This window comes from Alosa pseudoharengus, unplaced genomic scaffold (assembly GCF_046254945.1).
Source record: "Alosa pseudoharengus isolate Yale_2024_CS ecotype anadromous, Long Island Sound unplaced genomic scaffold, YU_APseudo_1.1 YU_APseudo_1.1_scf_13, whole genome shotgun sequence".
Taxonomy (NCBI): domain Eukaryota; kingdom Metazoa; phylum Chordata; class Actinopteri; order Clupeiformes; family Clupeidae; genus Alosa; species Alosa pseudoharengus.
The window spans coordinates 34,400,665-34,418,674 of NW_027468598.1; the positions used below are offsets into that span (position 1 = coordinate 34,400,665).

Consider the following 18,010-nt stretch of genomic DNA (forward strand, 5'->3'; position numbering starts at 1 on the left):
AACGTAACCTGGACAGGCCAGGCCTCCCGGGAACAGATTTCCTCCTCCCTCACGCTACGGGAGAATGATACGCCAGGGTGAACAAACTGCCCTCAGATCAGCTGTCCCATTAAAGACCACACAAAAGTGGAATTGGCTATACTGCCACAAGCTTTATTGATCAAAAACGGTTCAACTGCCAATCAAATTACACCTTCCCCTTAAGTGGTCCTGAAACAACCCTTTAATTGGTTCAGCTTGAGCTATAAAGTATCTATCTATCTATCTATCTATCTATCTAACTATCTATCATCTTGGCTTCCAATGTACAGGGCCAGAGTACAAACGTGTGAGCTTCTGTAACCAATGGACAGCTATAGAATGCCTTAAGCAGTTTGGTGAATATGACAAAAGATGTGTTGAGTAAGAATCAAGGACCACAGACAGAGTCTAGTTTGGGTCCATTCACCACAGAGTCTAGTTTGGGTCCATACACCACAGAGTCTAGTTTGGGTCCATACACCACCGAGTCTAGTTTGGGTCCATACACCACAGAGTCTAGTTTGGGTCCATTCACCACAGAGTCTAGTTTGGGTCCATTCACCACAGAGTCTAGTTTGGGTCCATTCACCACAGAGTCTAGTTTGGGTCCATTCACCACAGAGTCTAGTTTGGGTCCATACACCACAGAGTCTAGTTTGGTCCATTCACCACAGAGTCTAGTTTGGGTCCATACACCACAGAGTCTAGTTTGGGTCCATTCACCACAGATTTCCTATGTCAGTCTTGCTCCTGTTCTCTCTTCCAGTTACATACAATTTACGAGTTAGCGTGCCTGTGGACAGTGTCCAGCTATCACATTTGCACGGCATTAAGTGGGCACCCACCTCAAACGCCCAGCATCAGCTGGGTACAAACAGACTGGCAGAAATCCAAGAGGGAGATGGAGAGAGAGAGAGAGAGAGAGAGAGAGAGAGAGAGAGAGAGAGAGAAAGGCTATCCATGGTGCCAGGGCAAATGACATGCCTTAGTGACTCAACTCTGCATTTTGAACAGCAGCCGAAATTGACAAATCCATGCCAACGCTGCACTTTTAAGTGATTCAGTGCAGCAAATTCTATTATAAACCGGCAAGCGAGACCTTACACATTTATTTGGCTTTTTTACCAACACATGGCCAAGTGCATCAGCTTATGGGTGTAAGTCCTGGGAATATTAATCCTGTGAAATGCTCTATAAAAACATTCACATCATCAAAGAATAGGAGGACAGTGTGTGTGTCCACTGGATTCAAATGGAGAATACAGAGGACACACACACCCACACACACCCACACACCCACACACACAGACACACACACGCACGCACGCACGCACGCACGCACACACACACACACACACATACACACACACACACACACATACTGAATTATTAACACTGAAATCAAAACTAGTTGGAGAAAGTCAATGAATTTGGTTCCATTTGACTGTCATAAACATCCACATACAGCACCTGTTTGTACCTGTTGTACATAGGCCACCACCTTTCTACACTTCACATACTGTTTACACCAGGAAGATACCAGAGATGTCCAGAGAAGTATCAGAGAAAAAAAAGACTTAAAAACAAAACAAACATAAAAGCACAAAACCCAATTTATTTTGGGTTCACAGGAGACAGCATTAATCTGGCCTGATGATCCTGCTGACCACATGTCTATTTAATGGCTGGGGAGCGATCTCCCGTTCAGAGCTGCCGACAGATGAGCTGTGGACAGAGGTCAGGTCGGCACAACATAACACAACACTGACACACTGGTGGCCCAGAGGGTCACTCAATAATACCCAGACCGCCGGCCAGCCAGAGTAAACACCCATCTGCAGCCAATCCACAACCACGCAAAATGCTCCGTAATGTAACATCCAAATCCAGGGCAGAGATAATTTTATTTGTCTCTATCAAGACTTTGCATGACAATATAGACCCATGTGGGTTGCTGCGCTATGTGTGAACTAGATTTCATGTTTTGTTTCTGCGATGCTTTGCGAGGAACAGATGCCTCAGGATTAGGCACTACTATCCAGACCATACGTGCGCCTAAAAGAGGCCGAGCATAGTCAGACATTTTCCTCTCCTGTAACTGACCAGCGTTGCAGTAAAACAGAAAGAAAAACAAAAGAAAACTGTGGATGAGCATGTCGATGAGAATGTCGATGAGCGTGCTGTTTTTCCTGCGCGGCATCTCCTCTTTCAGTTCTTATCTTAACAAGTGCACAGCTCATCGCTCCATCCTCTTAACCCTCCCCCCCTCCACCCTCCTCCTCCACCACCCCCACGCTCTGAGGTTACTGCAGTTTGTTGACCGATAGTAACCGTCTGAGCAGCGCCCGCAGAGCCTGGCTGCCTCACTCTGCCTGCTTGCTGTCGCAGTCTGACTGAAGCCCTCGATCACTTTCCTCCTCGCGTCGCGTGTGGGTTGCAAAGATGTGTTGGGCACGTCGGTTTTCGATTGCAAGGCAAGTCAAGAACGTCGGTGCCAAGTTTTGTCTCTGGAGTGTCTGTGGTGGCAAGGTGAAAAACAAAAAGCCTTTCCGTAGACGTTTCCAGAGAGGCTGAAAAAAAGCTACTCATTTATTTAGTTAGCAGACAATCTCATCCACAGTGACTAACAACACAGGCAAGGTATCCATTTTGCCACTATGTGCATCAACTGGCAATCAAACCCATGACTTCTGTGGAACTAAAGTGCTGTCAGTTAAAGAGTCACTGAAAGGAACTGCTTCAAAACCATCTGGCACTGTGGAACTAAAGGAGTCACTGAGAGGAACAGCTTCAAAAGCACCTGGCACTGTGGGGCATTTCATTTGTGAGAGAACATCAACCGATGAACCGCAGCGCCAGGGCAGGATGTGAGGGGCAACAGGTTCTGCTCTGACCACATCCTCCCTTACACAGACGAGAGCGTCACCCATGCAGCGCTAGCAGGATGCGTGGTCAATTAGCGCCAATGCCACATATGGGGCAGGCTAGCAGGATGCGTGGTCAATTAGCGCCAATGCCACATATGGGGCAGGCTAGCAGGATGCGTGGTCAATTAGCGCCAATGCCACATATGGGGCAGGTTAGCAGGATGCGTGGTCAATTAGCGCCAATGGCACATATGGGGCAGGCTAGCTGGATGCATTGTCAATTAGCACCAATGGCACATATGGGGCAGGCTAGCTGGATGCATTGTCAATTAGCACCAATGGCACATATGGGGCAGGCTAGCAGGATGCGTGGTCAATTAGCGCCAATGCCACATATGGGGCAGGCTAGCTGGATGCGTGGTCAGTTAGCGCCAATGCCACATATGGGGCAGGCTAGCAGGATGCGTGGTCAAGCAGGCTGGCGTAGAACAGCCCCAGGGGGTGTGTTGTGTGTATTTACTCTGACCTCCACCAAGCAGACCCCACACCACAGCACACTAGAGCAGAGCAGAGCAGAGCAGAGCAGAGCACACCACAGCACACTAGAGCAGAGCACACCACAGCACACTAGAGCAGAGCACACCACAGCACACCACAGCACACTAGAGCACACTAGAGCACACTAGAGCAGAGCAGAGCAGAGCAGAGCAGAGCACACCACAGCACACTAGAGCAGAGCAGAGCAGAGCAGAGCAGAGCACACCACAGCACACTAGAGCAGAGCAGAGCAGAGCACACCACAGCACACTAGAGCAGAGCAGAGCAGAGCAGAGCAGAGCAGAGCAGAGCACACCACAGCACACTAGAGCAGAGCAGAGCAGAGCACACCACAGCACACTAGAGCACACTAGAGCAGAGCAGAGCAGAGCACACCACAGCACACTAGAGCAGAGCAGAGCAGAGCACACTAGAGCAGAGCATTAAACCGGTCCCGCCTTCCTGTTCAGTTCAGCGTTGGCCACTCTCTTTCTTTCTTCACGTGTGCGTGCGTGCGTGCGTGCGTGCGTGCGTACGTGTGTGTGTGTGTGTGTGTGTGTGAGTCATGGCGATCACATTTAGCCTCAGAGCACTAAAGCTCACACAGCATACGTGAGACTAAGGCCAAGCGCATCACTGCCACAGGGTCCATCGAAGGTCAATAAACCTGGGCAGCTAAGACAGATGTCAGAAGGAAGAGTCACCAGTGCTGGCGGCGGACCATGATAACCTCTGCTCATGAATCTTTAATGGCCATGATAATCACAGCTTGTTATCACCACAGCATGGAGTTGTGCTCCCAGACTGAAACCACAGATAAGTCCCAAATGAGCATTTAGCTGCAGGTGGTTTAATCATTGCTATTAAAATTATGAGACCCGTTCATACTGGAGAAAGCCAAACATGATGACACAGCATTTTTACATCCAATTTGTAAGACAATTACACAATTTTACAAATCAGCTTGATTGCCAATGAATACATCAAATTATTGCTGATGTATAAGATAAAGAAAAAAATCTTTGTGATTATATACAGTAATAATACTTTAAGATCATTCAAATAAGAACGGCATCCATGTCTCATTCAGCATCAGCCCTTTGGTTTGGACTGGGCAACCGATGGGGACATCAACGATGCATTAAGCTCGATATTCATATTAATAATGCATTAAGCGTGATATTCATATTAATGATGCATTAAGCTTGATATTCATGATATTCATGATATTCATATTAATGATGCATTAAGCTTGATATTCATGATATTCTTGATATTCATATTAATGGTTCCACGAGTGTAAAATAAATTGCAGGCATAAGAGGTATTTGTACGCTAACTGCACGTTCTGCTGTAATGTTTCTGCCAACTCTGAAATCTGGTCCATAACTGACCCAGAGCTGGTTATCCACCACATCGCATCCCAGCTATGGAGTATCAGGGCCATATGAGGGCCACATCAGGGCCATATCATATGAGAGCCACGAGGGCCATATGAGGGCCTCATCAGGGCTATATGAGGTCCACATCAGGGCCAAATGAGAGCCACATCAGGGCCAAATGAGGTCCACATCAGGGCCATATGAGAGCCACATGAGGTCCACATCAGGGCTCTATCTGAACTGCCTGATCGGATTTAAAGCCATATCAGGGTCATCAGGGCCGTATCAGGACCATATCAGAGCCATAACAGGTCCAGAGTCAACTGGTCAGATCTGCCCTGGCATCACAGCCAAGGAAAAGATCTCCTTTAAAGGTCAGCGTGTCCCAAACCTAAGAAGCTTCGCTGATTTGGCACCGGTCAGGCTAGACAGACAGGGAGTGAAAGAGGAGATGTGCTGCCGATCGGAAAAAGCAAAAGCCCAACACGGACTAGATATACAGTAAGAGGACACAGGACAGAAGTGACAGACAGGAGGAGGAAGAGAGAGAAAAGAGAGAGAAGAGAAAGAGCAATAGAGAGGAAGAGAAAGAGAGACAAAAGAGAGAGAAAAGAAAGAGCAAGAGAGAGGAAGAGAAAGAGAGAGAGAGGGAGAGAAAAGAGAAAGAGCAAGAGAGAGGAAGAGCTGAAAAGAGGTCCAGATGGCTGTCTTAATGAGCACAGAGCACGGCAGCTGCACAGAACACCCCTCCAGTGAAGAGTGCTACTGCAGCATCCAGATGTGCTCTTGCGTCAAGTCAAGAACAACACAACCACCTCAACTCCCTTCCCAAGTCAAGAACAACACAACCACCTCAACTCCCTTCCCAAGTCAAGAACAACACAACCACCTCAACTCCCTTCCCAAGTCAAGAACAACACAACTACCTCAACTCCCTTCCCAAGTCAAGAACAACACAACCGCTTCAACTCCCTTCCCAAGTCAAGAACAACACAACCGCCTCGACTCCCTTCCCAAATACACTTTGAGGAGAACTCTGTATTCAGAAGCTACTGTCCCATGAAAAGGATGTGTTAATTATCACTTTTTTCAGACTGCTTGGCTTATGTAATAAGCTGAAAGTAAACAATAGCTTAATGATAGCATTAACTGGAAAAGGCGGAGGAGTTGATGACCATGGTGATTCATTTGTATCTAAAGCTCACTGAGATTTGGGATGAGAAATAAAGACAAATATAGCCTTTGTGTGTTCTGTATGTTTTTGTGCCAAATGGAAAATACTTACTGTCTAAATATGCAATATGCAATGTAAATATGTAATGTCACAACGATACATTACTTTTACACAGTGCTGTGTCTAGATACCCTAAGATGACAAGATAATAGACTAGCAGGCTATTTTTCAAGCGTCTCGTTTTACCTCTCTGCCATAGGATCTCTACATCACAGAGCTGATTTTTGCTGCATGAAATCGGAGCATGAGATCCGCAGTCCATTTCATTACATGTTGGGTCAGTCCTGGGAGAAAAACAGCTCCAGGAAAACCAATCCAATCCACTAGCTATTTGCGATAAAAAAAAAAAACCTGAAAATCCGCATTCACAGTATGTATAATTATCCTGTGGGGAAATCACCTTATTGCGTAATACTATGCCCACAAAATCCATGTGAGATTGGAGAATGTTTTAAACACGGTTACACATTTGCCAAAATGTCGACAGCAATCAAAATATTGGCAGGAGTCAGAATGGGATCCAATGTGAGATTAGTTCATTGAATTATTCATTCCGTTTAAATACTTACACGTGCAGATAAACAAGCTTTATAAGAGATGCAGCCTCAATAGTTTTGCGCAATGTCTGTTATTAAGTTTATTTAATGCTTGCTATTATATTGGTATCTTATATTGGTATCTTATATCAAAGAACTAAACTCAGAAGAGCCTCCAGCCTTCTCTGCAACTCCCACTTGTATCTGTCCATACCCTGCTCTATCTGCTGCCTGGGAGTACGCAGCATGTGTCTGCTTATCTGACCACAGCCTTTGGGCCTCTACAAGCATTACGTGTGTTCATCCCCAAAGGGAAACTCGCCTTCCAGAAAAAGAAAATAAACAAACAAATTATACACTCTCTTTTAAAGTTGCTTGCTGACGATGCAATTGCTTGCCATTCGGGACAATTAGTAAGAATTTGAATGCAACTAAGCAGGAATTTGAATGTAAGAGCACATGCTCTTGTCTTTAAAGAGTGCCAATGTGCATGTGGGTGTGTTGGTGGACTACTGATACTGTATATTGATGATCGTTTAGTGAGACAAGACGTTACCTTTCTTTCTCCACCATGGTCCCTCGGGGACCGAGTACGAGAGGTCTTTGAACTCGATGTTGACCGCTGGTCTGCGTGGAAGGTAGGAGAATCTCTGCGCTTCTGTCAGGTTATTCTCCACTTTCTTGAGGTGCCCATGCAACAGAGGCGTGTGCTGACCTCCTACATGGTTGGACACCATGTCATCAATGGACACACACACAGTCCTAGGATCCAGCATTAAGTCAGGTGGCCCGTTGGTGTTCTAGGAGTGAGAGTGAAATACACACACGTTACTGATGATTCAGTGACCATGGAATTAGTATTGGTGGACATACAAGAGATAAGATGATGATGATTTTTGAGCTGATAAACAACACCAAATATAGAATACAAAGTCTGAATTGCCTCAAAAGCTTGAAAATGCTTTTCCAAGCAGATGGTTAACTTTAGCGCTGGCTTTAATGCAGCGTTCTTTGGAATGTGGCATCTGCATGTATAAAAGGATAGTCTAATCCGTCTCTATCCACAGAGCCCAGGGCTGACAGGGTTACTATAGGACACCCAAGCCAGCAGACCGTGCGTAAAATAATACCACGTCCAATGTGAAATCGTTGCTTGCTGTATATTATTTATCTGTCTGGAAATACATAAATTCCACAGATTCTTCTCTGGAACATGTGGTCAGTTTCTCAAAATAGCCTGCATTATTGCAATGGTATATGTAGGCAAAAACTGCCACCGTATATTTAGTGGTTAGTCGCGCGTAATGACAACCACACACACACAAATTTGCGAAATGCAATCTTCATTCACTGATCACACACAGTCAGTAAATTGTACTTAATAAAACTTACGAACACGTCTTGTCATATTTCTCATTCCATGTTTTCCACATTTTAAAAACATTTCAGAGTATTACAGCATTTGTCAAAGTACAAGGCTAAACACGTCCGTGTCAGTTGACTAAAAGCGCAAATTCCATTTGCTTTGTTATTATGTGTTGGAACATTGGTTTTGCCACATGCACACACTGATTTAATATTCAGAGTACTTGCAGAGGAGGTTACTCCCGTTCACTTGGTTCAGTATAGGTAGGCTATTTCTGGCACCATGTTGCTGGATACATGATGGATAGGTTCAAGTCTGATGCACAGTGCTTGTCTCAACTAAAATCTCATACTTGGTAAAAGTGTCATTCAAAAGTGTCATTCAAAGAATAATTGATATTATTCACTTACCATTATGATGGAGTTGGTCACCGTAGTATTGTTCACTGAAAAGGCTGCCATCAGACAGGCCATTCCTTTCAATTGTGCAGTTGACTAAACCAAATAGATGTATCAAGTCAAAAGCATCCGGTGTCGTTGATAAACTATTCCCGCATACACCTCAGTCCTCTGCAGCCTGCTCTGCCGAAAGAAGTCGCTCTGTTATTGTTTACAAGCGGTCAACCTGCTCCCGGTGTTTTGTACGGTGACGTCACATACTGTACCGCTGCCGACTGGCGCTTGGACGGAGAAGGGGCGGGAGCAGCAGAAAGCATGTGTCTCAACTCAACGCGGCACTGAAAACCACTATTCGAACATATACATCAATGTCCTCACAATACTTTCATTGCATTGCTTTCATTTATGGCGCATATTGGACATAATTGGCTTGAATGGTCAGAATAAGGTTGTAGTCTATCCAAGCCAGGTAGGCTAAACATGCAGATTACTGCAAGCAGATATCAGACATGAAGGTGTGATTTCTGCCTAGTTCTGAAAACCATTGGTATCATTGGATAATCTGAATGTACAGTTTTGACCTGATAAAAACTTGGTACTACCTCAGCACAAAAAAGGAGCAGGTGCAAGCATGGAACGAGGCTGCAACAATGACGCACGTGAAATACATACGCGCCACCTTGTGGAGATTCACTGTAAAGGCATATTTGCATGAACTGTTGGTCATCACAAGTAGCCTACATTGTCATTCCTTGTCATCCCATTCCGTGAACTGATCCAAATTCAGAATCGTGGTCATAGAAACGTCTGTTGTATACCCGCATTTTGGAAGATAATTTTTACCTCAGAGCGTAAACACACCCTTTGCATTTCAAAGACCGAGAAGTCTAAATATAGCACAATCTCACTCCCCTCCCTCACTCCCTTGTGTGTGTGTGTTTTCCTTATATCTTTTTTTGGGGGATGATTTCTCTCCCGCGTTCTGCAGCAGGAGGGCTGCTGGTGGTGTAGTCACAAGGCTGTGCATGTGCCTCAGTGGTGATACGGCTGCTGGCTCCACCACTGCAGTGGACACACTGGATCAGTTCTACTGATGAGCCCGTCGCCTTCCTCAGCGACACACCACTACCTGTACACTGATGTGCCACACCACTACCTGTACACTGATGTGCCACACCACTACCTGTACACTGATGTGGTAGTGTCTGTTGTAGCTATTACACTATATGACAGCTACTGCAAAACATCACACATGAGATATGTCTAGATAAGTGAGATGTTGCTGCAAACATCACAAACATTTAAATTCATGAATGATGCAAAACATTTTATGAATGAAATATCAGGATGTTGATTTATGTAAGATTATAACTTAATATGCCATCGTATCAAAAGATTATCTACATCACATACATTTCAAGCACACCCAATTTGAGCAATGTACAGTGAATAACATGGAGAGATACATATCTCTCTCTCTCTCTCTCACACACACACACACACAAAACAACTGTGATCTTCCAGGTTAACCATAAACAGATGATAATAAAGTCTGACAAACACAAACACTCCATTTGTACTGTTATCCTCCTTCTTCTACCCCCGGACTGCTGTTCACTTTGCCCTAGATGCTTGCACTCTCTCTCAAACACACACACACACACACACACACATGTATACACACACATACTTATATACACACACACACACACACACAAACAATCTCACACAAACACACACCCACACAAACACACACACATACACACGCACTCTCTCTCATACACACAAACAATCACCCACACACACACACACACACACACACACACACAAACACACACTCTCTCTCTCTGACACAAACCCACACTCACACACATACACAGTCTCTCTCACACACAGACAGACTCATGCCCTGGACAGCCTGGAGAGATCCAGACCACAGGAGAGCGTCTCCTGCAAGACAGACGGACAAAACAAACCACAGGAGTGCTGTAGGTGACTCGTGTTGATTGGGTCCAGTGGTGTCCAGCGACCCCTCCCCCCTGGGCGCTGAAATAGCGTATAAATGCAGGCAGAGCCTGTGGCGTGGTCAGCCAGGCAGACTGAGATGTCAGGGGGACCAAGGGGAACATAATGGGGGCTGTGGGATTGGCCATCTTCATTCTGCTGCTGCTGACAGTGGGAGAAGGTATCTTTGCACTCTACCAAAGCACTTATCCAACAGCTTAGTCGCTTCACACATACACACACACACACACACATCACACACATATGCACAAATACACACACGCAGAGAGGGAGAGAGAGAGTGAGAGAGAAAGTGAATGTTTCGGTGGCCCCAAGGTGATTGTGTTCTCTGTTAACCCCCCTAAACTCAGTGAGGTAGACATGTCCCATCTGGTGGGTGTTTGGTTTCCTGATGCAGGCAGCCTATGCCTCTGTAGGCTGGTTTGGCCAGCTTTTTACTCTAATGTTCCTTTTCTCTTCTCCTCAGCAAGTGACACTGACGTTCAAGTGTGGACCTGTGGCTACAGAGGACTCTGCAGAAAGTACTGCTATGCCCAGGAGTACATGGTGGGCTACCACGGCTGTCCACGCAGATATAGGTATTCACCCCCCCCCCCCTACACACACACAACACACGCACTCACACAACACACACACACACACACACTCGTACACACACAACACACTCACACACACACACTCACACCATACACCTCAAGCCTCAAGCAACAAAACAAAACATTCCTCTTCTCTTCCCATAGGTCACTGGTGTTTGGCTGAAGCACTTCCATTGCTATTTGCTTAGAAATTTCTCCTCAGCTCTGTAAAATATTTTTTTTTTCTTTTCTGACGTTGGATTTCCTGGAGTTCTTATCCTCCTCGTGTTGTGTTGATGTGTCTCATCCCCAGATGCTGTGCTTTGCGTTTCTAACGGAGGCTGGCAACATGGCGTTCCACACAAGGCCCCATCTCTCCAATCTGAGTGTGATCTGAATCGTTTGCCGTGATTTCATTTATCATGTTAAAAATCATGTCTCTCACAAAGGAGACTTCAGTCTTCCCTTACTTGCTTTGAGATTTCAGATTCTGGGCCAATCTACTCAAATATCTCAAGTAGTAGTTTCACCTACTTAGCTCCTACTCGCCTAGTATGTAACGGTCATCATGTCTATCTGATACTGTTATTGTTGACTTGTATTCCTGACTATACTATCAATAAAAGAGTGACAATAAGTAATATGTTTGGAGAAGTTTTCTTCAACATACAGCAGCCTGCGTTTTGTATGTGTGTCGAAACATACACCCAAAAAAGATGCAAGCGTGCGTACACACACACACACACACACACACAAGTGAAGAACTTTGTGATGGTGGTCCAGTGAAAGTGACAGCACTGTGACTTTGCACCAGGTGTCATGGCTTCTACTTTGGACACTGACGGACTGAATAAGCTCTGTGCTAATGGCGGTCTGGTGCACCGCATTGTTGGGATGCAGCACAATAACAAAGTAAACTGACCCAGTTATGCACCCTGGAGAGCCCGTTCAGTGAGTCAGACAGCTCCTGCCTGAGTCTGCTTCTAGTCAGCAGAGACGTATTGCATTATGGGAATGCATTTCGGTGAGCATTGTAGAATCTACGTTGCTTGTTTGACTTAAGACTTATAAATTAAGTTCAGCTTGTGTTCTGACATTTTCAGTGTGATTACATAGTTTTGGCAAGAGCTTTCGTACCTAACTGTTAAAACATCCTGCACAACCTATCATTTGTTTACATGACAGACTTTACTTGATTGAAAACAAAAACTGTGAAGTGGACTATGAGTCATTAATTCACATTTGCACCTATCATTTTCTAGACTTCGACTTTTAGTCCAACACTAGATTATTGAGATAGTAGTGGGGGAAATGGGACTTAAATAACTACAATATTAGTTAGCTTTAGCAAGGACGCAGTAGCCTTTTCAGTGTTTGAACAGATGCCTGTTTGACCAGATGTCTGCCACAGCCCCAGCAGACATGGGCGGGTGAGCTGGGCCTGGTGCGGTGTGGCAAAGGTTACGGGGCAGGGATGCGTCCAGCCAGTCAACAAGCGCGAGTGAGCGCACGGCCGCCGCATTGTCTTCTGGGCGATCACTCCATCTTTGTACCTCAGCTGTGCGGTCAGCAGAGCGAGCCCCTGTCACAATGGGGCCGCGGCCCCCCAACCCCCGCCACACACAGACCTGTTTACTGGAGTTTTGTTCTCTACATCCACAACAATGTCTGCTGCCGCCACGCCAACACACAGACCAACCCGTGACGGCCTGGGGGTGTGGTGCTGTGTGTGTGGGGGGGGGGGGCCTGGGGGTGTGGTGCTGTGTGTGTGTGTGTGGGGGGGGGGGGGCCTGGTGCTGTGTGTGTGTGTGGGGGGGGGGGGGGGCGCTTGGGGGTGTGGTGCTGTGTGTGTGTGTGTGGGGCCTGGGGGTGTGGTGCTGTGTGTGTGTGTGGGGGGGGGGGGGTTGCGGGGGTTAGAGCAGGGGGTTGGACTGGTAACAGTTTCAGAATAATCCCTGCATGTTTATCTACTTATGCCAACGAGACTACATGACTAATAAACAAGCACATCCGTTGGGGCGAGCAGCATCACCTGTACTGCTGCCATGTATCTGTGGCTGGGTCCAGGCTGGAGGGATAAGCCGAGCTGATTTTAATTAGTGTCAAGGCCTGTTGATCCTTTAATGGGATTTACTTGAATTGGCTTCCCACTGGTCATCTTTTTCATTTGTTTGTCTTGGCACTATGGGAACATTTTCTCCAGGTATGCAATAAGGTTTTACGCAATTTGAGATTACCTGGGTTGACCGGTTAAATGTAGAGGCACATTGGTCACTTGTCTTTTTTCAGCTTACATGATGCCTTCCTCTGTACTACTGATGCTGATATTGACGGGGTTAAACCAGGGTACAGCAAAACACTGTATATGGAAAGTAGCCTGCTGAAAAAAACATTAAATAAGCCATTATGTCAACTACTATTAATATACCATTCAATGTGAGCAACGCCAACAGAAAAATAATAAGATGACCACAAACAAATATAAAAATGCCTTTCACTTTATTTTATACTTTTTTTGGGGAAGAACTGGCACGCACCACCAAGGTAGCTAAAGTTTACTCAAGATCTACAAACAGAAATTCTTGCAGCATCCATGGTTTGTGACTGCTTATCTTTTTACAAATAATAATAAAAAAAAAACACCTCTGTATCCATATGTTTACCTAACCGTTACAGAATAAGTTAAATGACATGATGTCATGGGTAACTGAAACCAAAACAATACTGATGGACCCCTGGGGCTCTTGACCGGCTTGCTTCATACCCTTACCCTTAACACCAAACAATGACCCCTGCTTTAAAGTAAGATTAGTAGACCCTTTCAAATCTACTAGGTATCAAAAGAGGCAACAAGGAGACAACAAGAGTCTTGGGGGACAACAAGAGTTTAGTGACCGAATCCAGTCCCTTATTTTAATTTTTTTTAATTTTTTTTTTTACTTTTACCCTTTGGAGCCTCAATATTAGCAAAATCCATAAAAGGAAAAGAAGCTTTTTTTTCATTTTGACAAAAGGATGGGTAGAAAAATGGTGTAAGGCTCTCAAGATAAAAGAATGAATGCAGGTCAGCGATTACAAAGCAGGAGAGGACAACACAACTGCAGACAATCATACAGCTCTCTTTATAAGGCATTGTGTCCTTCTGTGTGAAATGAAAAAAACAAACAAAAAAAACTAATAAACAAACTAAATCTGAGTAGTGAATTAAACCGAAACAGCTTTTTCACACGGCTTTGGAAAAAAAAGAAAAGAAAAAAACAGAAGGGAAAAAACAGGACATCCCAGAGCAAATGTGATGTATGTGACATCTGCACAAGGTAGGTGGGTTAACCCCTGTAAAATGTGTAGAACATACCAACACACATAAAACCTTTCTCTTGGGCCCGTAACCTTGGGCACAACGCAGGGTGTAGAAGAGGGTACCAATGGGAGGTTACCTAACACATATTTCATATAAACAGATCTTGAGATTTGTGACTTTGACTACGGAGCAAATACCTGACCAGTGTAGAAACATGAGCGATGAGAAAAAGCACACAGGCAGACTGCAAATGTAATGTGACAACCAACCCCAGACAGATCCGCAGCGGCTCTGCTCCGACGCCACTGTGCCATCCACAGCGATGGGGCTATGCTGGGCTGGGACAAAGGCTGGCATCGACAACAGGACGACACTGGCCCCGTTACTTTGTCTTCTTGTCTGATGTCAGGTTGTCGTGGAGCTTCGAGACATCCTTCTCATATTGGTCCATCACCAGAGTTCCGTTCTCGTCAAAGAACGCCCCCACAGACTTGGTGAACTGTTTCTCCCGGTAACATTTGCTCTTCCCATCCGTAAAGGCGACTACGAGTGTATACTGGTCATCAAACCTGGAAAAAGAACCGATTCATTCATCACAAACTCAACACAGATTCATCTCAGGAGAAATGCTTGGACATTGTTCTTATTTCTGGATTAGATTTACCCCAACATCTTCTCCTACTTCTCTACAAATTTACATTCACATTTATTCTATTATTATTTTACTTAAAATAGTTACTTTTAATGCTATGGTAATGTTTATTTTGGTTTATGCAATGCTGTAAGTCGTTTTGGATAAAAGCCTCTCGTCTGCCAGACAACTATAACCATAACCAAACTGATATTCATCTTGCAGTCAGACTTCTTCAAATAACAACTTATTGCTGATGGACAAGCATCAAACTTTAGTAAATTAGGAGCCCTAAATAAGAACACAAGAGTTCTCAGCACACACAACACAGTACAATTGCATCCCTCAGGGATTTGCTCAAGTCCAACTGCATAGGCTGCGCGCCGTGACCCTTGGTATTCATGGGTTTCATCAGGTCCCTTTCCACAGGTGTATACAATCATGCACCTTGATTATGAATGCAGACTGCATGGTGCTTGATTGATACACCTGTGTAAAGGGACCTGATGAAACCCATGAATTGGCAGAGTGGGTGGGAGGTGGCCCGAGTACCTTTTCAGACTGGAGGAGAGTTGCCAGACGTCGTCTGGGTCCATTCCAGCGGGGTCTTTCTGAAGGGCCACCAGGAAAATATTCTTCTCTTTGTAAGAGGTGTAGAGGGTCAGGATGCCCATCATGATGAAATACGTAAACGTTGGTTAAGGAACACCATCATATGGATCAAGTTAATCGAAATATGAACTAACTGGACCATCACATTAGCAATATACTACATTTATATAGTATTAAAGAAATAACTTGCACGTAAACCATTGATACAAGGGGAAAGTGTCCGGTTATACTTCAGTCAGATTAGCACAGACAGCTGTTTTCTGTTGTTTACAAAAGCAGCCACACAGAAGAATTACTGTAGGCTAAGCTGCTACAATTTCCACTATTACTTAGGTAACAGATCCATTCACAAATTCTGCATGACCCATAGTTTCCTTTTAAGAACAGAAACAGCAACAGAAAGATGATCTGCATCCCTATATTGTCATGCTGTCATTTCAACCACACCTTTGCGCAAAACCTTGTTGTGTGATAGAAAGTCAATGTGAAAAGGATATGATATGACACAGCATGCCAGGACAGGCTTGGATTCAGGGAACGGGTGGAGGTAGTCCCAGATAAGAGCTACAATAGCAAAAAGGCAGGAGATGGTGCAGATGAAGAGACGGCCGTCGACCAGGTTGAAGTTCTCCACGTAGCCGTACTTCTCCAAGAGCACCTGTGGGCAGTGACCAGAGAGGACAGACTTGAGTGCTACATTACTAAATGCAGACACATGACCAAATAACCAAATTGCAGCAGAGTTGACACACACACAGACACAGACACACATGTGCACACACACACACCTTCTTAGCTGCATCATCGAGAGAGTTCTTCACAGCTGCACCATCCCACTTGTCAACCTTCACAGGTTTCTCATCAATCCTCCACTGCAAAAAATAAATAAAAAAACATTTTACACAGAAACATGAATCCATGAAGCTCTCCAACTTTCTTTATCTGCAACTTATGATTAGGGAAGTAAGGCATTGTGAGGATTGTATTGTAAAACACTATGAAACGCCTTTGCATTCCACACACTGTACACTGCATACTGACATCTGGTGGTCTTTGAACGCTTTCTGGAAACATTCAAATGTCGTGTCCTTTAGACTGTCTGCTATTGACACATTATTAGAACAGAGCAGGCCTAGAAACAACTACAACAATGCAATAACGTCTCCTAAACAACATATTTATCTTACATACATTAAACTGATGAATTTCTGATCGATTTTTTGTCGGTATAAAACTGTGTGACAGTATAGATTTGGTTCTCTAAATAGATCGCGCTGTTGATCACGGAATACAAATAATTATCATTGTTGCAGGTAAAATCACATAAGGTCAGAGATGACTTCTGTTTCAATTGCCGCTGACAAACAATTACGATTAATAAACTCGCAATTACCTCTGTACCTATCCTCATTCTCCACACAAAATATATTTTTTGTGTGGAGCAAGGGCGTTCTCGTACGTCAGGTAACGTTACAGACTAATTCAGACTTCTTAGTTGCATTAACCTACAACATCTTTGTGCAAGATGACAAGTCAGTAGCCTACTGTCACTATGCTGGCGATAAAGGCTACAGTTAACTGGCAACACAGGAGATAACATCGCGTAATAATAAACACCATATGCTACAGTCACGCAAAGGGTTTGTGTCTTATCAGCTATCTGTTAGCTTGCTAACAATACCGATGAAACACATAATATGAGCTTTACACCGACATCCCAATTTGTCTATGTGCACAGCAAAACAGCATGGTAAGGGTATGCCATTTTATTGGGTTGGGACAAAACGGACCATAACCTTTAAAATGTTAAATAAGAGCAGAGAACTCCAACGCGGATATGCAAATGAAAAGCTTTCTGTAGGTAGCTCGCTAGCGTTAACTTTCCGTGCAGAGTGGTGTGTTAGCCACTATGAATGAAGATACGATGCCCGTTAGGGTTCATAATAAAGCAACAAAGCACGACAAACTAAATTAACTCAGAGAAGACCACTGTGTTCCTTTAAGTGAATTCAATGGCTAGGAAATAAGAGTCATACATGCATAAATAATCATAAAATGCTCAATTCTTACTTTTTCCAATATGCCACTCTTCCCGTTTCTCGCCGCCATCTTTTCTTCCTGTTCATTTGCTGTGATCTGGGAGAATATGATTGGCGAACAGCATAATTTCAGCAACCAATCAGCAATGAGAATGAACCTCGTACGTAGACGGAAAACACGCTCCCGCTTCTTTCAACCACTGTACTAGCAGAGAATGTCTAATGATGTGGCCCTAAAAAGTGATAACAGGAAAAGACGATCATAATGCCATTTCACTAAAAAATGACTTTAAAACAGCGCGATATCCTGGTTGAATAGGTAGAACTCGTTATTATTAACTGCGTCGTATTGACAAAATATTTCCACCAGAGTTTCACACTGAGGCAACACAGATGCGAAAAGAGCAACTTTATAACAGTTTGCATTTGGACACTAACATTAACATCATATTTAGAAGTTATTTACAAATCACTCAGTGTAGAGCT

The 18,010-nt window shown here is 44.4% G+C and overlaps 3 protein-coding genes across 3 annotated transcripts in view; 1 reads left to right on the forward strand and 2 right to left on the reverse strand.

Annotated features, from left to right (window-relative positions):
* Positions 1–8,534, reverse strand: part of abcg1 (ATP-binding cassette, sub-family G (WHITE), member 1) — a 28,433-nt gene extending 19,899 nt beyond the window's left edge. Inside the window, exons 1-2 of the mRNA XM_076282909.1 lie at positions 8,354–8,534; positions 7,134–7,377 (exon numbers count right to left, since the gene is read on the reverse strand). Coding sequence (XP_076139024.1) covers positions 7,134–7,377; positions 8,354–8,416 — 307 coding nt within the window. The 5' untranslated portion in view covers positions 8,417–8,534. The remainder of the gene's footprint in view (positions 1–7,133; positions 7,378–8,353) is intronic.
* A 1,937-nt stretch (positions 8,535–10,471) lies between these two features.
* defbl3 (defensin, beta-like 3) lies at positions 10,472–11,276 on the forward strand. The gene is made up of 3 exons (XM_076281637.1): positions 10,472–10,526; positions 10,833–10,944; positions 11,255–11,276. The coding sequence occupies exons 1-3, from the start codon at positions 10,472–10,474 to the stop codon at positions 11,274–11,276; spliced, it is 189 nt and encodes a 62-aa protein (XP_076137752.1).
* A 2,145-nt stretch (positions 11,277–13,421) lies between these two features.
* On the reverse strand, positions 13,422–17,612 carry spcs2 (signal peptidase complex subunit 2). The gene is made up of 5 exons (XM_076282912.1): positions 17,556–17,612; positions 16,274–16,357; positions 15,983–16,143; positions 15,426–15,560; positions 13,422–14,811 (listed from the first exon to the last, which is right to left on the reverse strand). The coding sequence occupies exons 1-5, from the start codon at positions 17,592–17,594 to the stop codon at positions 14,625–14,627; spliced, it is 606 nt and encodes a 201-aa protein (XP_076139027.1). The 5' UTR covers positions 17,595–17,612; the 3' UTR covers positions 13,422–14,624.
* Between the last annotated feature and the right edge of the window lie 398 nt (positions 17,613–18,010).